The 21,286-nt window shown below is 36.5% G+C and overlaps 1 protein-coding gene across 1 annotated transcript; it reads right to left on the bottom strand.

Annotated features, from left to right (window-relative positions):
• Positions 1-2,795: 2,795 nt before the first annotated feature.
• On the bottom strand, positions 2,796-16,050 carry LOC147853284 (ABC transporter G family member 11-like). Its single transcript, XM_087333004.1, has 11 exons — positions 15,859-16,050; positions 15,138-15,705; positions 12,670-12,959; positions 11,023-11,194; positions 10,522-10,632; positions 10,336-10,455; positions 7,139-7,333; positions 6,945-7,031; positions 6,570-6,842; positions 3,521-3,628; positions 2,796-3,422 (listed from the first exon to the last, which is right to left on the bottom strand). Exons 1-11 carry the CDS (start codon positions 15,885-15,887, stop codon positions 3,138-3,140), a joined length of 2,238 nt encoding a protein of 745 aa, XP_087189130.1. The 5' UTR covers positions 15,888-16,050; the 3' UTR covers positions 2,796-3,137.
• Between the last annotated feature and the right edge of the window lie 5,236 nt (positions 16,051-21,286).

Raw genomic sequence — 21,286 nt, 5'->3', positions numbered from 1 at the left:
ACGGGAGTTAGTGAGAAGGTGTACATAACTACCCCAAAGGGTGTTTAATGTACCTCCTCGGAAATCATGGCAAGATATTTCCTCTGAAAAAGAGGTTCAATATCTATCCCACATTGTAATGTCCTTCCCTCCTTGGACTATAAAAGCAAGGAGGGGTCCCTTGTAAAAGGGGTTCCCCATTTTTGTGCTTTCCTCTCTCTCTCTCTCTCTCTCTCTCTCTCTCTCTCTCTCTCTCTCTCTCTCTCTCAGTTTAAGGGGTTCCATCTTATTTTTGTAGAGTGTGTTTGATGTTTAGGGTTTAGTCTGGCTCAAGCTCGTAGGCTCTGCGGGTTCCAATTTTCTGTTGTGTCTTCTATGCAAGGCCTCCACTCGTGACAACGAGCCCATTAGCTCCCCGACTAGAGGCTTGACTGCAAACACTCGTTGTATCTAATCCGTTTTGGTCCGGCTCGAAGTTGGATATGCAACATGTTATTCATGTATATATATATATATATATACATTAATTTATGCCTATCTATCTCTCTGTGTCAGATATTTTCCTTTCTTTCCGGTTTTTGTGTACTTGATCTGTGAGTGAGTGTGTGTGTGTGTGTGTGAGCGCCTATCTCTCTCTCCCTCATTCGGTCGCCTCCGGCTGGAAACCGGAAACACTCTGGTCGGTGTCTCAGTCGGCGTAACTGGTACCGAAGAAGCTTGGTCCTTCCTCCTCTGTCTCTCTCTTGTCCAAGACCCTGGTGATCCCATCCCGGATCTTACACATGCACACAGATTTCCACGACACTGGCATCTGGTCCGGAACCCACTTTGGAGCTTAGGCTTATCAGGCTAAGTGGGCCTAACCAACCGGAGAGTGATGAGGATCATGACCTCTTCTCGAAAACAACTCAAGATGGGTCCCCTATCTTCCTCATCCTCTATGTGGACAACATGCTTCTCTCCGGCCGGCATCCCAAAGAACTTGCCGATCTTGTTTGGCAACTGTGATTGAAGTTCACAATGAAGGACCTAGGTCATGCTCAACACATACTCAAAATGAGGATTAGTCGGCTCTGGAATTAGTGACAATTGTTTTTGTCTCAAGCAAACTACATTACACGTGTCATAGAATGCTTCAACATGGAATCAGTTAAATTTGCCTCGACCCCACTCCCCATTAACCTTCAGTTGTCTCACCGAGACTACCTTACATACAGTCCAGAGGGGGAAGATATGAAGTTGGTACCATATGCATCAACTGTTGGCTCCCTTGTACACAATGGTCGCGGCATGGCCTGACATTGCTCATGCCATAGGAGTCGTAAGCAGATTCATGCACAACCTTGGCTGATCACACTAGAATGCAGTCAAGCATGTGTTTAGATACCTAGTGGGCACACAAAACCTTGGAATCCTCTTTGGCCCGAACGAGAGCCCAAGTGTGGTCGGCTTTGCCAATTGTGTGGACAATCAAAAGTCAACAACAAGATATTGCGTCAAATTCGGCAATGGAGTAATTTTGTTGATGTCAAAACTTCAGGAATGCACAACCACTTCAACGACTAAGGCAAAATACATAGCCGTGTTTGACGCAGCAAAAGAGGCTCTATGGCTCGGTCGGCTAGCATGTATGTTTTGACAAGCCGATCCCAATTTGGCTCCAGTTTTCTACATCGACCATTAGGGCTTTGTCGCTTTGTCGAAGAATGCAGTTCATCACAACGCCTCCAAGCACATCGACATTTGATACCACTTCGTTCAGGACTACATAACTTCAAGGAAGCTCGGCCTCGAGAAGATCTCCATGGCCGACAACATATCAGATGAGATGACCAAGTGACTCGCAATTGATTGATTTCAATCACTTTAGCACCAAATGGACCTAAGGAGAAATCAATTCGATTGAGTTGGACAACAGAGACAACTTTAGACAATTGACCTTGATAGCCGAACTGGATTCAGTAGTCGAACCAGCTGATTTGGTCATCATTGATTTGGCTATAAGTCGATCTGCTCTAGCATCTCTTTGTACATCCTATATATCTTATCTCATACTACAAGTCTCTCCTTAGCGTATACACCCATACAAGGGAGTGTCTAATACGGATGTATAATGGTCGTATTCACACTATCTCTTTTGACAAACTAGGTTTAGGACATTTACGTAAATATGTCTAAGGGTAGTTGCCCTAACCTAGTTGGTATATAATTGGCCTTGTAACCTAGTTCATAGTGTTGTTGATGTTATTGAAGGTTGTTTCTTGTTTTGCATAACACAGTTTGTATTGTTTGTGCCTCTCTTGGCTCTCTATATTCTCTCTCTCTTTCTTAGGTTCTCTGTTCATCTTGTTAGTGTATATGATCTTGGTATTCTTCACCTCATAGTGTTTCTCTTTATTCCGCATTCTAGACGACCCTATCTCCAACACTGCATTTATACCCGTGCACTTGTATGCTTGAATAAAGTTGTTCCTATTGTACCAAAACAAAGCTACCTTCATCTCTTAAGATTGACTAAAATGTATTCCAACGAAAACTTCCAATTTTTCATCTTCTTTTACATTGGTTAAAATATTGCTATATGACATTTTGAAACTTAAAAATAATGGAGGGTATTGGGCTCAATACCTTTTGGTACCAATCAAAACACCCAAATGTTGGTGTATGAATGTACGTGGACATATGATGGTATACTCTTTATTGCATCCATACAATGTTGAATGCTTGGTTACCACTTGAACGTATAAATCATGATTCAAAAACAAACGGCTCGATGTGTAGTTAGAATTGGGTACAAGAAAACTTGAACACCAATGGCAAGCACATTTTATAATATAAAAACTCAATGATCTACTAGGTTCCAAGTTTTTTTATTTCATATGAAATGAAGTCGTCCACAACCACACTTTTTGTAAATAAAAGAATTGTTTTTTGTTGGTACATGAATGTAACAAAATGTTGCACATAATATACAAAATGGAAGTTTATGATGATATACATGTTAAAAAAGTGATATTACACATGCAAGGCTTCAAGTGTAATAATGGAACTATACTACCAATGCATAGTTCTTTGAACTTGATGGAGTTGGAATTATTTATAAATTCATATGACACTTCCTTTGCTTATTCCATTGGCTTAGCTATTGGAATGCTAATTCATGATGTGTTTTTGCCATGCTTATACATGTACAATCGTTTCCTTGACAAGGCTTTCTTGGCTAAGTAGCCCCTCATCCATGGGATTATCTCTTCATTAAGTTTGATGAGAACAAAGAAGATGATGCGATATATAAACGTCATTGAGATAATGACACTCAAGTCCGACCACTTTGACCTGTTTGTGTCTATTTGAAACATTTCAGTCAATACCTCATCACCACTGATGTTTTGACCATATTGATCTTTGAAGATCATGCCATGAAGATCATTTTGATATTGACCCTGGCCATTAGAAAAAGTGTTAACATACACACTTGTTGGAAATAACATTTCGTTCAACTAGATACTCACAAATAACTTCCATATTGACATGATGTTACCTGCAAAGCCCAATAATCGAAACTCATGTATAGAAGTGGGTACTTCCATATTGGATCTGGAATGTCATTTGGCAAACGGAAGAAGCCTGAAAGCAACATGAAGATTCCCTAAAATTGAAACCAATGCTTGCATTAGCAACAACAATCACAAATTTCCTTCATAGAGTCATGGATGAAACTAATCCAACATTAGCTTATATAAGACATGCACTTATATCATAAACACATACTGAGGACATGCATTGTATTTACATAGGTGACATGCAATTGCCTTTGTGACAGGCAAGATAAAACAAGAATAAAAGACATAACAAGAAGCACAAAGGAAGTGGCAAGAGAACGTTATTGCTACTTAGCTCATACCTTGTTATGAGTAATAACAATGTTCTCTTTCCTCCTCCTTTGTAGAGATGTTGTCCCCCTATTTAAAACATTTGCATTCCACACTTTTTACTATTCATTGGTAGAGCTCTTCTATTTACCCCACCTTGATGGCAACATCAATCAGTTTTGCACTCTTTGGGATATTAACGTGCCCATGCTTCCCTTGACCACGATTGATTATGGGGATGGTAAGGTAAAATGTTTGTGCAAGGTTAAGTAGAGAAAATTTATCTGGGTCATGTTTTGCATGTGATGAAATTGGACATATGCAAAAGTACAATTCCTTCAACTGACCTTAGCCATCGTGAAAGAAACGGAATTGCAGATGGTGGGGCAAGTTGTAAACCAAGCAAATAAATAAAGTCAAATAATGCTAGTGAGAAAGATGGACATAAAGAAGTTTTTGTCCCCACTAGTTGATGTAGGTTTGCTTCGACTCGTAAATCAATGTGTAAAGGATTTGAGAAAGACTTCGGTTGGCAACAACTATGAAAAGAACTTTAAGGCCCCACCACGAGGATTATGATCTCACTTATTGTTATGTCAAGTTACAAGTGGTGATGTGTTCAAATTTCCTTGGATCAGGAGAAAGCCTTGCCAAGGGTTCATATGTTTATAGATTTACTAATGTTGATTCAATATCTTGTTTGTAGCAACATGGCTTGAATGCGCTAAACGTTGTTTGTGGTTGGGGAGGAGCATATGTCCTTGTGTATGAAGTAAAGTCATATTGAAGAGATTCTTCTACATTCACTTATATTTCATGGCTCCTCCCATCAAATGCATCACATGTATTATTTGTGGGCTATACCATTATGTTTTAAAAATGAAATTTATTTATGGGATATAATTTGTATACGAGTGCCTAATTATTAATGTAATTCTATTAGCCAAGTTGACATAATTTGTTAGCATAACTTTTGTTATGCTAGATTTTGGCCCTATGAGTTGGTGTGATTTATGGTTGCAAGATTTCCTCTAGAGAAGTTACATGATGTATTACACTCCTTTTGTGTTTATTTTTAATTATAGTTTTGCTTATGGATGGAAAAGAGTTGTCAACCCAATTTAACTCATCACAATCGTAAAGGTCATTGGTTGGTGGTTAGTGTCTCCCAAATGACAAAATTTACAAATTAGCAATGCTTTTAGAGTTTCATAAAAGTGACCCATTTATGGCAATATATAATGAGGTATATCCTTTGTTGTATCTTGCTTTTATGGTTATTTTAGTAAAACCCCTTACATAGAAATAACATGAGGTCACTCATTACTTCTAGTAGAAAAACGAGTTTTGTGGGTGTTCCAACTCCAATTGGTATTAGGAGCTATGTATACCCTACATACAATTGAGACTTATATTCTCATTACCCATGTCTTGGGGGGGGATTTGACTTTACTTCTTGACATCTTTATATGAAGTTAACAAAGGGTGTTTTTGCAATTAGATGTCTTTTTACATGTTCTTGGATGTCAAGTATGTAACACATTTCAAGTGCTTGTTTAGGACCAAGTTTTTCTATTGACGGAAAATTATGATGGAGCATTGCAAATGGGCATGGAAAGAACTAATCAAGGCAATTCTATGATGCAATAAAAAATCCATTAGAGTGCTATTTTGACAGTTAACACCTTGTTAGCCAAATTTGAAGGCATATTTGTTTTTCTCACAAAAGTATAAAGACCATAGGAGATACCGTCACGCATGATGGAAATATATTAAAGCATCAAGGATGAAAGATGAAGCATGAAGTAAGGATCAATATTCCTTCTCAACTTCTATTTGGCCTCAATAAACTCTTATCGGCCAAACAAGCACCTTTGGGGTTGCAAAATGAACCATGGTTGGATACATTTTGTGTACAATGAATATATAATATCTAAAGTCATTCATTTGGTGGACATGTTGGGGTATTGAAGAAACCACTTAAAGGGGTGTGGGAAAATCCCTTGAATGCTTATTTCTTTGTTGTCCCTTGGGATTTTGCCTATTGTTGTTATCAAGGAAAAGCGGATGGACAAAAAGTATTGTCTGGGACTTGTTCCCTCCCATAAAATACTTTCTTTCACAAAATAACCCAACATCTACACTTACAGTTCCCTGCTCAGAAATTTAGAAAGTCTCTTTTGTCTCTTGGCATTTTGGTGTGGATAGATGTTGGGGTATCATGGATATTCTAGACTACTCATAGTGAGGAGAATTTTGTGTAATCAACTTCCAATCTATATCCTTTGTTTAGATTTTCTCTCATATGATCTCATTTGTTTGTAATGCCTCTCGTGACATTGGTTCTAATGTGACCTTGTTGTAAATATTGTTTTGGCATTTCCTACCTTTGTTTGAGGGCACCAATTTACTAATATAATGCATTGTGAAAATAATATTTTCTATGTTTGTTGTGGGGGCTGACTATTCATCAATTTGTAACCAATGCCCATAGCTTAATTGAATGAATGCCTTAATCTCATTTTATTGTCATCATGCAAGTGCATTCAAGGGCAAGTTACAATTTCGTGTTTGTATGAACTTTCTTGTTCTAATATTAAGAACCTTCTTTACATGGCACCCTTATGGATGTAAAGCATGTATGAACAATGCATTAGTAATTACCTTATGTTAGATTAATTTAAGAGTTATATTTTGATGACTATACAAGAATGGTACCTGAACACCAGCTCCAGTGATGATTCCCATAAGAAAATTTGGGACAATGCTTGCAATGGTCATCATTAGGCCCTCGACAATAAGGACGCCGCAAAAAAGTACGAGTGTAAAGTAGGCATAATGCTCGAAGCCAGGGTGCAAACGAACCATGAAGTAGCATATTGTGGCAGAAACAAGAGATATAACAAATATGAAGGGTATTGAAGAAATAGAGTTAGCTAAAACGAAGCTTAGTACTCCATAATGTCCGTTTAATCTTTCCTTATGAAACACCTATATTCACATTATGGATGATGAAATAAAATTAAACCCATTTCAATGGCTAAGTAAATAATAGTAGATTCTAGGACCAATAGCATGATCGATTAAAATTACCTTCATGTCTTCAATGAAGGAAGGGAATCCACCAATCGACATAAAGGTCATAAATCCAAAAACAAAAGCTCCGCATGATCCTCTAGCCTACATTAAGGATTAAAAATGAATGTATTCAAACACATATATATTGTAAATACTAGTAAAGTAATATCCATTGATGGTGCCTTATTTAAAATAGTTTACAAATTTACCAGCAATGCGTGATAGCTAGTGCCCACGTTATAGTAGACGGAACCCACACACAAGCTCACAAGGATGTAGACGAGGAAACGTAGGCGATAGTAGCCTGCATCACGAGCCATGTTGATGAAGCACCTTTTTGTTAAGATGACAACTTGGTTCTTGAAGCTTGCTTGGGAGCCACATGATTTTGGCACACTTCCACTCTACATTAAACATTAATAATAAGCACATTATAATGTACCAAATTTGACCATGCACTAGCTTCATTAATTTTGACTAGTTCATGTTGTTCCTAAAGAATGTCATTCCACAACAAGTCTTACATATTTTGCTTATATAGTTCCGCATTGCCCTTTAGGATTTAACATCATGAGAAGTTGATTAGTTATTAACTTCTAGGACTTAATTAATTATTTATTGCTCTTTAGGACTTACCATTAAAATTAGTTCCTTGCAAAAAAACTATCATTATGTGATTCCCACATTGTTGATAAAGATCTACCTTATGAGTTTTGATGAACTTTACTCACACATGATGGAGCATACCTAGCTAAGGGGGGGTGGAACGCATATCACATGCAGAAGCTAATAAAGTTGAATATCATGTAAGGAAATATACTTTGGGAAAGTGGCTACTTTCTCACGTGGTAAATTGCCATCCAAAACTTCTTATCTTTTTAGAAGTTTTGATGCTTAAAATACTATGGTGGGCCGCTCAAAACTCACATGAGTATGCCAACATTCTATTAGTTGAAGAATGGAGTGACAAGGATTACAACATTAGGATAGAGATTATGTAGTAAGCTACTTTTTTAGAAACATTCAAAAAGATGTTGTCCAAAGATAACGTACTACATTTAATAGCAATGTTGCTCAAAATCATAAAATGAACTTTATACCAACAACAAGAACATATGTAATCCATGGAAAGGTTATGGTAGATAGGCCACCTATTGGAATGAGAAACCTATTGAATAATAAGGAACCATAGAATGTATTCTTGGGCTAGTCTTCCACTTTGCTTCCTAAAGTATTCTTTTCTACTCACTTAAGAGTGCATGAGTTGTAGCAGTCCTTGTTGCAAGAGCGCTATGATTAATTACAAACATATATTTGTTCTCTAGTAATTATATGCTTTATTGTGTCAATCTTGTGCTTACTTCGTTATTTTCTACAAGTTAAATTAGTATCGGGGATTTGAGGTTCAACAGAAGATAGCTACAAGAGATATGAGGGAGGAGGTATTCCTACGGTTGAAGGTTTCTAGGGTAGTGTAAAAGAAGATAAGTAATGCAAGTGGAAGTGATACTCCTAGTAGAGTGACACTACAACTTCTAGTGATGTCAATGGGGAAGTTTATTAGGATGAACTACACATTGTTGAAGTTCAAAATGTCCACTACGTTGGACTTATATGGGCCTTTGGAAACCATATGCAAACTATACATTGAATTGATGGGACTAATAAATCTAAGTGTAATGGTAGTGATTACTACAAGTATGAAGGAATTTCTAGCATGGAAAAGTTGCATTGAATATACTTTGTATCCAATTTTCTTGGGGGCAATTGATTTCATGATGATGTTGGTTCATCATATATTTAAGGTGCTTGATATGTGGAGGATCCTTTCAAGTCACTAAGAATAAAAAATGAAACCATGATCCAAAACTATAGAATCAATTTTTCTTGAAGTGTATGGAGAATATGAGAAGGTCAATGTGTTTATCTCGAGGATAAGACATCTTCATGATCAAATATCAACCATCGGATTGGTAAAGTTAGGCACTTAGTTATAATTGCAATGTTGTATCCATGATCTACATTTAAACTAGGATATTTTGGTCATGATATTGACCACATAAGGGTGGAATCATTCACTCTCCTTCAAGGAGTTTTTATTGTTACTTTTAAGAGGAAGAGATCCAAATAAGGTGTAAATAATTGAATAAAGATTCCACATTCTTTGCTAGATTAGATAGAGAGAAGAGCAAAAAAGCAAACGAGGCTTTATTTAGAAAAGATGCCATTACTATGGAAAATTGGGGCATATGGATCGAGATTGCAAGATTAAAAGTTATAGTTCGATGTTGGTAGTTCATTATAAATAAGGAGGCCTTTCACAATTTTAATTGAAGATGGAGTAGAGTTTTGGTTAGTGGAGGACAGATATAGTGTTAAAACTTGTTTTCCTTACAAAATTATGCTCAAATGCGGAGCATGTATAAAAATAGGGTAAGGAAAAATCTTTTCTTGAACCCTTGTCTTCTTTTGATCGTTTTTTTGTACCTTTTCTCCAATTACAAAAGTTTATGTCCTAACTTTTATGTTGATATGATGACTAAGGTGGTTAGAATGCTTTAGATATCATTGACTGTGCATGATAGCTTAGAGCACTTTTTTGTTACGTAGAACATGTGTGGCAACATTTTAAGATCGTGAGGAACCATGTATACCACACTTGAAGTTGGTAACCCTATGTTATTTGGAATAAAAAACCCTTAAACCTAAATGTTCTCGGATCCTCCATACAATACATGGGTCAACGAATTTACAAGGATGTCTACGATACATGACTTAGTCCACATAAACCTATACATGCCAACATCTGTGGCATTATATTCTCAACGTTAACATCTCTAATAGATGATGATGAAATTGGTGTAGAATCATACTCAATATCCCCAATCCAAATAGGTATATACACTACATATACACACTTCATCCTTTGCAAAACTCTATTCACTACTTATTCACAGTATAGAGTAACCTTTCCTTTCGAAGAAGGAGAGAAATACTAGTGTTATAAAAATATGGATATTCATGTTTAGCCTTTTGGAAGTGTTTCTTATCCAGTTATACTTTTACTATAATAGGTCCAACCATGTATATGGAGTAGGCACATAGCGTAAAATGCTCATGGAAGATTGTTGAAGATAGATTATGTAAACTAATTGATTGGATAATTCTAAATCTATCTTTTCTTAGTATATATGAGTTTAAGACCCGACGTTTGTTATAACATCATCATCAAAAAGGTTTTAAATGGTGTTTGTGATTGTGTAAATTTAGTAAATTTTCAATTTATAGATAATATCTTTTACTTTGATAACTTGTGTTATACTTTCTCAATCTAAAGGTTTGAAAGTGTATTGTGATGGTGTAAACTTAGTGTCTATTCAATATTTAGATATTATATTCTACTCACTCCTTGGGAGACCAACTCTTGAGCTTTGGATATCGCGATGGGTGCATATTGAGAATCGCGATATGAATCAAGAAGGGTTTTGATAATTGTTGTCGTCTTATTATGCTCCAATGGACTTGTCTGCAACAATATTTTTGTTAATCTCAACACTTCTATTCGTCAAATCATTTTCACAAAACTTCTTACCGGGTTGGTAATGTAGGATTTCATTTGATCAAAATCTGCATTGATGCATTGCAAATAATGATCTGCAGGGTTACGTCGATATGGACAAGGGAAACCTGAAGAGGCAAAGAACTGCATGAACATAATTGATTATAGTTAGTCCAACAAAAGGTTGAAGAAAGTCATACAACATTTTTTCTTGCGAGTACAAAACTAAATAGAGCACTAATGCATGATAAAGAACTAAAAGTGTCATTGAATAAAAGTTATGAATGAATACCATGTTCTTCACCAAGCAAAGTTAAATGAACTATATCCGTGATCTGATCGCTCCTCAACTAAGTGAAATTTATTCTAGCCCATGTACATGGGATCATGATATCTTCATTTCTTTGTCTAGAACACAATGTTGATACAAACAAAACCTCAAGTTTAATAATGTACATTGTAAAACAATGTAAATATTGTCTTTTCTTTTTTCCATTAGAGACATGTATGTGTTCATATAGAGAGTGACATTACATTGCAAGCTTCATCTCTTGGACCAAAGAAGATTGTTTGACCGTTCGAGAGTAAGAGTAGTCTATCCAACAATTCAAAGGCTTCACTACTCGGTTGATGGATTGTTGTTATAATTGTACGCCCACTCATTGCTAAATTGCTCAATGTGTGCATTACAGCAAATGCAGAAGCACTGCAAATTCACAATCCAATGGCATTATAAAAAATAAGTCATAAATCCTTAAAAAATATGATGAGACATTTCACACTCTCTAAAATATATTTTTGGAATTGATCATGGTATTTGTTTTCATAATTCCATCATCATTATTATAATAGGGAAAACCTACAAACTACAAGTGTGTTTGTCCCCCGCAAATACACTACTCTCGGGCAAAGAGATCATGGCAATTTCTCTTGGTTTTTCTTGACTATATATGCTATTCAAGCAATTATACCCAATCCTTTTTTCCCTTATGATCTCTTTTCAAGGGTTGACCATGGTTATTTGGCATGAGAAGGTGAAGTAGAGAGAAACTCAAGGTGGTTTCTTGCCCCAAAACTAGTTTATAGTAAGTGTGTTGTTGAATTACTCTTTGTTGAGAAACTAATCACATGTTTGTTACATTTTTGCTTTTACATTATTTCATTATGCCCATTCAAATGCAACACGGTTGTCGGTAATAACTCATATTGTAGCCACATTAACAAATAATTTGACACAATACATCTAAATTATGGCATATTATTAGCTATGTTTACAGTTTTTAATACAAAATTAGAGCTATCGTGAATGACATATGTACCAATATCTCCCACATCGATACATGAGGTGCTAATGACTATAATGGGGATGATACACATATAAGCTTCTGTGTTTGATTGTACTTCCTTTCTTTTTCATGTGGCCTCATCAACTCCTTTTGTATTTCCTTTGTTTTAACAAGAACCCAAATTGAACATGCGAAAGGTAAAACTCTATCCACATTTGAATGTAGTGGGGAAGGAGGACATTGATTGAACCATCACTTGAGCAATGTCTAAGAGTCGTGCCTAAAAATATCATGTGATTCTCTATGTCCAATCCAATATTAGGACCTTTCCATAAAGTTGCGTCTCTAACAAAAATCTCACATTTTTCTAACCATAATATTGAATCCATCCATAGGACTATTGGTTCATGTACAACATCCTAATCACCCTAGATCCACACACACGTGCACACGCACGCACGCACATTCATGTGACTCAAGGGTTCCTCATGGTCATATTTGAGAGTCCAAAGTTTAAAGACTCTTCAATTAGCAATCAAGAGGCATCTTCGGTGGGTGCTAACAACACCCCAAGTTTACAACCTCCTTCAAGTTTTTATACTCGAAACATTATGTGTCATGAATCCTTGCTCTTTAATTAATGTCTTTCATATGTGGACATACTTCACTAGAAAGACAAGCACCTTGTTTCTCGTGCACCAATCAAATTTCATGCTCCTCATTTTTTGTCGTTCCACCATTTCTTCTAGTTATAAATGGTGTGACTTTTGAGCTTATGACCAAAATAACGAGTCTAAGGATATAGTTGTGGTATTGTAGATCATACTCATGGATAGATATGTATCATTACACAATCATCAATGTCAGAAAACACCAAAAAAAGCATTGAAAGTACCTATCAAGGCCAGTTGTTGGCTCATCAAGAAAAAGGAGTTGAGGTCGAAGGAGAAGCTCTAGTGCAATACTTAGGCGTCGACGTTCCCCACCACTTATACCACGTAAGTGCCAATTTCCAACAGGTGTATCGGCACAAGACTCCAAACCCATCTCTTGCAATGCCGACCTTGCCACTACACGCTTGTCTTCTATTGTCATGTTGTCAGGCAACCGCAATTGGGCAGAGAACCATACACTTTCCCACACACTTAATGTTCCTATCAAATCCTCTTCTTGTGCTACATATGCCTACAAAAACAAATGAACAGAAAGAAAGAATATTACAAAGTATTGAATTGGATTACATGAGTGTTAGCATGCTTGGTTGGTGCAATACTTACCACTATAAAATAGTGGTAGCTTTCTTCCCTAGTGGGCCTCAATTTCCTTGTGGTAGTAGAATATGCAAGTTGATATTTTTAGGTAGCGGTAAACCATTAATACCAATGTTAAACAAGGTATTACTTCTAGTTCTTGATCGAAACTAACTCCTACATGGCTTATTTTCAAGGATAAGGAGCTATCAAATTATTACCAATGTTCAAACACAAATATAATCCTAGTCCACAAGCGTGTGTACCCATGTTTAGTTAATATATTTTACAATTTACACGGATAAAGAAAACAAGGATAGAGATATCATTTTGATTCCACTACTACATTCCAACATCCATCAACCCACCTTTTCAAACTCTTGCAAAGTAAATTTGGCTTCTAAGCTTCTTAAGTCATGTGTGGGGAGTAAGGACCCTTCCACAGTGTCATAATGTGATACATATTAATATTAAAATACCGAACACTATACCATATTATGTAAAACAACATTAACAAATCCCAAGAGAGTAAAATATAGAATACAAACATAAACATAAAAGACATAAAATATGGATAATACAAACTATATACAAAATCATGTGATAGGTGACCATATTTGACGTACTCCATCTAGGCTTTAGGCCACTTCATAATTAGGGGTACTATTTTCCAAGTCTTCACACAATACCTTTCTCAAGTGCCATCTCCTAATGTGGTGTGAGAACAAGTAATTAAAATTATATTTGAACATGCTACAGTTTAGAAACTTGGTTTTGAAATTCATTTTATGCGTGTTGCAATCAATAATTAAATTGTGATCAAGGCAAGTGCTCGATGGAGGATTGTGCAAAGTTAATAGACAACCACTATCATTTTTGCACACCCAATGAGTGGGTGACATATAGGGCTATGTTTATTAAATAATAAAATGACTAAACAATTGATTGTGGATGGAGTAGTTAATGAGACAGTAACTTGATAGCCATTGATAGCAAACCCTATAGTAACAAATGTCAAGTCCATTGATCATGCCAATAGCTCCAATCTTACTCCATCTCTATATATGTAACTGAGTCCACATTAAAACCTATGATTTTATACAATAATATCCAATAATCAACTTTTTGTAGAACTCGTAATATTACTTTCATAACTTAAGTTGAGGACTTTTTGACTCATCATCAACATGTTACAATAAATGGCTCATTGGCATAGGCATTATTCCTTTGCAACTTCCTTGTATGATAAATTGACAAGCCTTGGAAGCCATTTTTGACTTATTTGTCATATTTCAAGTAGATGCAATGTCAATACTTTTGTCAATGGAGCTTGCCATTGGATATCAACATGCAATATAAGCTGCCATCCCTTATCAACATGCAATGCAAGTTGTCACCCTACATCAACATGCATGGCCATTTAACGAAAACATATAATTGGTATATCAACCAAGGTGCCAAAATTTCTTCTTCATATCCAAGCTTCATAAACTTGTGTGTATTTGCACTTTTGTGTGTGTGCACACGTACATGTGTTCCTTGACAATTACAAGTTGGCATCTAAACTCAATCATGACAAAAGAGTGTATATGATACCATAGTAAAGACTATTATGGCTAGATTTATTTTTGTAATGATGTGAGCGTAATCAATCATGTGCTTAATCTTTTTAACAACTTATAATAAGATTGCGAAAGGGTAGCAACCATACAAAGACAAGCGTGCATAGGGCTCCTATCAACCAAGGCATTGAGTTACCTTTCTCGTGTTTCTACTATTCTAGAGCATAGTTGGAAAATAGTGGAATGTCTAGATTGAGAGAGAGGAGAGAGAGAGAGAGAGAGAGAGAGAGAGGGCATGTCTTGCTAAAGTTGAAGGGAGTACTAATATGACAAATTTCTTTATTGGAAAATGTGGAAATTCTTTCCTGAGTAGAATGTTGGTCTTGCCTATTGGGAATTCTAACATGATCCACTACCCATGTAGGTAGTGGGTGACCATACTCTATTGTGACACCCATTGTAAGTAGGGTTTTTCACACATATTTATTTTAAATATAATTGTGTGTTTTCACCAAGAGAGAGAGAGAGAGAGAGAGGTAAAATGAGTTTACCGCGAGGCCGAATGTGAGCCGCTTGTGCTCGAGGCCGTTGAGGCGGACAATGCCCGAAGTCTGGAGGGCATTGGGCGGCAAGCGACCACACAATGCGTGAAGGAGTGTCGACTTCCCGGATCCCGAAGGACCCATCACGCCCGTCACTTGGCCACTCTCGGCATACCCACTGAGCCCACCTAGGACCACCTTCACATTGTCCGGATGGGAATTCTCGGCTTTCTTCCTAGGATTCGATCCTGGCCATATCGAGCTGCCGGCCATCACCTCGACCGTGAGATCGACCCATGTGAGCACCACATCTAGCCCATCCATGTTGGCGCACACATTCGACCCATCTCTATCCATGATTCCGAGGTCCTTGGCCGACACTTCCGACCCATGTCTATCGATGATTCCCCTCGGGACCTTGGCATTCTCCCCCCCCATTTCTTCATCCTCCTCCTTAACTATATCACCAATGCCCTCCTCCATCTCATGAATTTCTGCCTTCTCTATCAGTATAACATTACTTGTCTCCTTTCCTTCAATGTGTTGTGAACTTTGCCAGCTAGACACATCATCTGGCCTGCACAAATTGATTTGCAAAGATCATCAGATTAGTCTTAATTGTCTCACTAATGAAAACCCTAATCGCCCAACACACACACACACATATATACACAAATCAGTCACTTGAAATGGAAATGCTTCTGTGTGTAAGAGTAGAGAGGTTGGGTACCTGGAATTAAGTATCTCCACAAGCTTCATCAATGGTAGAGAGGAGAAAGGAAACACAATGGGGCGATGAGGGAAGGATTAGTGTTGATGGGTGATTAAGGGAGCATTAGGAGACGTGATTAATGCTAATCACCTCGCCTTCTTCCTTGTTTTGTCTTTAAATGTTAATAATGAGAGAGAGAGAGAGAGAGAGAGATACAAAACGTATTATTAGTATGTATTTGTGAAGCTATTTGTTTGGGACAAAAGTGTAATTTACAAAGTAAAAAAATGAATGAGAAAGCTTGTTCGTTCATTCATTCAATCAATGAATGGGGCGAGGTGCGACTTGTCGAGCCGAGAGAAAAGTGTCGAAACTTCCCGAAAATGTGGCCTTTTTTTATCTGGGCCTCCTCAAGAAACAATTCTGGCCATCCCACCTGAATGCTCGAACAAACATAGCAATATTGTATATTATGGTGTTATAGGAAATGTTGGAATTCCCAAGCATACCCCCAAATCACATTTTGCTTTTGGGGTTTTCTAAACGATCCTTTCTAGCGGGTAATATCCATTTTGGGAAGTGTTGGAAACAACCCATGGGTTACTAGTGTCAAAAACGTAGCCCAATTCTTGTAGTTAGTGTAATAAATCCTTGATGGGTTAATGAACATCCGTTAATCACCAACTCATTCGGATGACCGTAAAGAAACTCTCCCCATGTGCTTGACTAAACATATCATTAGCCTCGAACCCCCGATACCCAATGATTTGGGTTCCAACCCACAACCTCTGGGTCATTGATTGAGACTTGGAACCATAATAGGCTTGACCTTCGAGTCATAAATGGGTGTTACATGATTAGGTGGGGGTTTTCGGCAAACGAATATACTAGGAAATTGTACGCCATTCTTTATTATCGAGGTTTTTGAAATAATATCGCTAGCCGAAATTCATAGGTATCTTACCATAAATGAACTAAATATAAAGTCGACACTTGAAAGAGTCACCCATTATTTCTAAACTTTTAAATTGATTCTTTGTTAGCATAGTATTTTCAAACGTGAGGCTACGTATTTCTATCAATGTGTATAAAAAAATAATGCAACTCTCCATGTTGTAAAGCCATTTGATGGTTGTAAGGAAATTATTACTGTGCATGATCTCAAACTTGTGAAATGTCTTTTATTTGAACATGACTACTCACCGCATGTTTAACTATGGAAAATATTTTGTTAAACACAAAATATTAATTTTAGACTTGAACCCACACCCTTAATGATGAGACAAGATTTACCGCTAGAATGTTAAAACCAATCATTTATGGGAATGCCTAAAGTCTCTTATATGATGTATAAAGGCAATGCATTCACATTTGCTTTAGCATATAAAGTCTCCATCCGGGAGTATCTTGAATGACAAGTGTGAATACAATACTAGAAAAATATTGTACAAGCTCTAACTAGAAGGAAACCAACATTTAAGTTTGGTTAGGGTGGCTTCCCACCACCTAATAATATCTATATGCATGCCCTATGATCACATGGAGAGGGGGGGGGGTGTGGGGGTAGACACACACACACACATACATAGAGAGAAAGAGAGTGTGTGTTGTGTCCATGTTCCACCTTATTTGAATGTATTTCGTCGCCTTTTATGGGTGAGGTAGAAAGGGCTATTTACATGTCATCATCGTTGTACGATCGTGCACATGCTTATGATTTGAAATAAAAGTTTGTATCACCTACAAACCTTACTTCTGTATATGTTATTGATGTTCTTTACCCTTTGTTTGGATATTGAGACTTTTTGCTTGGATCATGTCCTTCATGATGGTCCCATATTCATTACTGTTTCTCTCTAGAGAGCATGTAGGACCGACCATTTCCCCTCGTGGCAACTTTAATCCTAAGACTTAACAATCACCGTTCTTTGACTTATCTAAATGTGCTCTAGGTGTTCATGAATCCAAACAATACCTTCGATGTTCCAAATTTTAATGAACAGAGGATCCTTCATCATCTATATAATGATGAAGGCTTTTCATAATTAATTAATTATTTCGTATTGCAATTATTAATCTCAATGTTGCATGATAATTTATGAAAGAATATAAAGGTATTTTAGAGAATACATAAAGGATGTCAATAAGTCTGGACCCTTCCCAAGTTGTTATGCTAAGGATATAGTGAGCACAACTATTAATTACCATTTGATACATGAGATGACATCAAAGTATCCCAATTAAAATGCTCACTTCATATTCTTTGTTAAACCCAATGCTGAAGGCAATACAAACATGTTATTCATTTGAGTGGAAAGTGATAGAGCAAACGACCAATCCTACACTTATCAAGGTGAGCGAAGATTATGGTTCTGTCAATCCACATTTCGTATGAATACCATGTCAACAAAATATTTTGCCCCCCATAGTATTGTCTTGAGTCCCATAGTAAGAACCATACGTGCATTCGCATTTGTGAATGTTTCAATCATTCGCGTAAGAAAAACACCCTCAAAGAATGATAAATACCATACTTTTGGATTAACTATTTATTATGAGGTAAATAAGCCTAAAAAATGGGAAAAAACAAAAAAAACACACAAGAATATTAGAATAACATTTGCATTCCTTTTCCAATGTAGGAAAACAAATGTTATGCCAGACGAACACGAATTTTACGTACTATGGGACTCTTGACTAAAGGAGTACCAAATGGACGGGGACATATTTACATCTAAGAAAAAATACGTACAAGAAATCCTTGATATGTTTGCAATACCGAATTACAAGGTGCAATAAAGTCACCTCTATCTAGTTCAACTTGAGCAGGACCAAGACTTTGGGAGATGATGCAAAGGATCTGACATTAAGAAAGGATCAATGTCTCATTCACCAATAACATGTACTATAGGTTCCAATACTACACATGCCATGATATATACAATACTTAGGATGTTAAGTGTATATGTGGCATTGTTGTAGAATACTTAGCATAAAATATGTGTAGAATACGTATGCTAAGTATTCTAACTTTTTTTTAAAATCCTTAGAATACGTATTTTATAGATAAAATACGTAGTTTACGTGTCGAATACTTGTAAAATACATTAAATACTTCATAAAATTTAAAGTTTTTTTCAAAAAAAAAATAATACAAAAATTTTAAAAAAATTAAACTTTTTTGAAATGATAAATACTTGTTAAATACGTAGAATACGTCAAATTTTAAAAAACGGCAGTTCTAAAATGTAGAATACTTCATTATTTTACACACAGATCTAGTACTCACCTACTTCAGATTATTTTTAGAGATATCATTGATATCTGCACACACCAGCATGGAAGAATCCCGCCGGTGGGCAGGGGTGCGCTTGAATGGAAGTTATTGATCTGGAATTCTTTCCTATAGAGACCTGGTCGGCCAGGAAGAACCAGTTGATAACTTGATAAGTAATATCAATTATAGCAATAAAAAAAGAGACATCACTACATAAAACCTTTTTTCTTCTCGAAGTACCAATTAATAACGCTTCATTAGCAGAAAGAGGAATCGGGAAGGGTATAAAAGAGAATATTGTCAATTATGGTATTTTGTACTAAACTATGTTTTCTTTGAAATCATACTTTTGTCCCATACAGGTGAGTTAGAGTGTTCTAGAAGCTTTGGTGTATTCGCTTCATCGGAGATATATCTCGAAATACTTTCATTAATGTCTTTGTTTGAACCCCCCCCATGACTCGAACTATCTAGAAGCAGATTCTAAGCTTCCGTTTGGGTATGCGTCCTTGGATTGCTGTTGCATACTCAGCTCCCGTCGCAGCTGCTACCGCTGTTTTCTTGATCTACCCAATCAAAAGTGCCCTTTCGTCTACCTGGGGAGGAGGATGCTGTTTGGGTTGACATATAGTACGACTCGTCAGAGTATTCTAAAACGTAGAATACACGTTTTTAACAACTATGATATGTGGCTCAACATAAGCAACCATCTTGAAGCTCACATTGTGTTTGTTTACCTACAACCCACATAGTGTGCAATATATCATCAACAATTGCTACGATTGGCTCAATGTTCTCTTAAATCAATAAAATGTAACTGGCAATACTTTTTGTCCATCATGGAATAAATGCAAAAAAATTTATTTATTTAATTTGTTTTTCCAAAAAAATTCTACTTCCATTAGTTAAGAAAAAGTACATGGAATAATATACAACTCATATGTTACAAGCCACTTTACAATGGCTACAACAAAACATCATGTATAAATGAAGCAACTAAGCCTCATCACATAATTACTCGACAGACACCCATCAACATGAGCCTCACACACCCACATTCAGCAAAGACACCCGCCAATCACTTCACAATTCAACACCTACCTCTATGTTTGGTACCCTAGGAGGGAACAACCATCGGGGAGGCTGATGTTACAGATGGTGGATGGCAATGCAAAAAAAAATTGTATTTTTAGGGTGTTATGTAATATTGTAGCATTTGTGAATCCTTCAAGAACTATATTTTTAAATGGAGGGTACTTAGTATAGATCATTGGGTGTAATGCGCGAGAATTCATATAAGGTGGAGCTATCTAACACAAGTGTTCTAGAGAGAATCAATGTCATAGGAACATGTCCCATTGATTCCCAATGTGGTTGATCGAGAAGGTACAATCATGTTGTTCACTAGAATCGAAGTAACGACAATTAGTTATTTTGGAAATTAAATACATGGTGTACCCACTTTGTCCATTGTTGTAAAGGGATAGTCCACTTGAGGAATCATGCCCGATCCAAATGAATTCCTAAGCACAAACATAAAAAAATAGTCATGATGTAGTTTAGATAAGCTTATTAACAAGACTTGTCAAGTCAATTCTTCATTATCATCTTTGTTCCATGCAAGTTGTTAGTTCCTTGTGTTGTCTATTTTTCTTGAACATAAAGTTCCTCCTCCATGTGCTAATAGATTTCTTAAATTTAAATGTAGAAAATGATGGTGATGTGGTAAACTCATGGTTCCCAACCTAAAGGTTAAGATTTCCTATGTGAAACAATGTGTAGAACATTGCATTCATTATAAAACAAACTTTGTTTGTTTTATATAGTTAAATGATGGCTTCACAACTTCTCAGGATCTTTTCAAGTTATAAAATGTACTCATGCATGTAAAGTCGGTGAAATGTTTATTGAATGGGATTCCAAAAAGATAGTCGTGAATTAATTCAAGGTGTGTATCATCAACATCAAAATTTAAGTTTGAGGGGCTTACATTATGAAGAGATACAAGGAAGGTGGAACCAATGTCCAAACTTGACAAGTGCGATGCCATTTTATGACGTGCATGTTACTATGAAAAGTTTAAGTTGATTTTCAATGTTTCAATCATTTGACATACAACTTTTCTAAGGTTGTCTCTTATTTTTTGTATCTTATACACCAGTAAATTTA

This window comes from Azolla caroliniana, unplaced genomic scaffold, assembly GCF_043228905.1.
Source record: "Azolla caroliniana isolate FFs.n. ecotype wild unplaced genomic scaffold, voAzoCaro1.0.p SCAF_17, whole genome shotgun sequence".
Classification (NCBI taxonomy): Eukaryota; Viridiplantae; Streptophyta; class Polypodiopsida; order Salviniales; family Salviniaceae; genus Azolla; species Azolla caroliniana.
This window is presented reverse-complemented; position numbering and strand designations above follow the sequence as displayed.

Bases quoted from the DNA above. Each gene is read 5' to 3' on its own strand.
- LOC147853284 (XM_087333004.1), bottom strand. From the start codon at position 15,887: ATGAAGCTTGTGGAGATACTTAATTCCAG. The intron at 10,633-11,022 runs GTAATGTCACTC...ATGTTCATGCAG, and splicing joins CAAGAGATGAAGCTTGCAAT to TTCTTTGCCTCTTCAGGTTT. The intron at 3,629-6,569 runs GTACCATTCTTG...TTTCAATTTTAG, and splicing joins TCACTGGAGCTGGTGTTCAG to GGAATCTTCATGTTGCTTTC.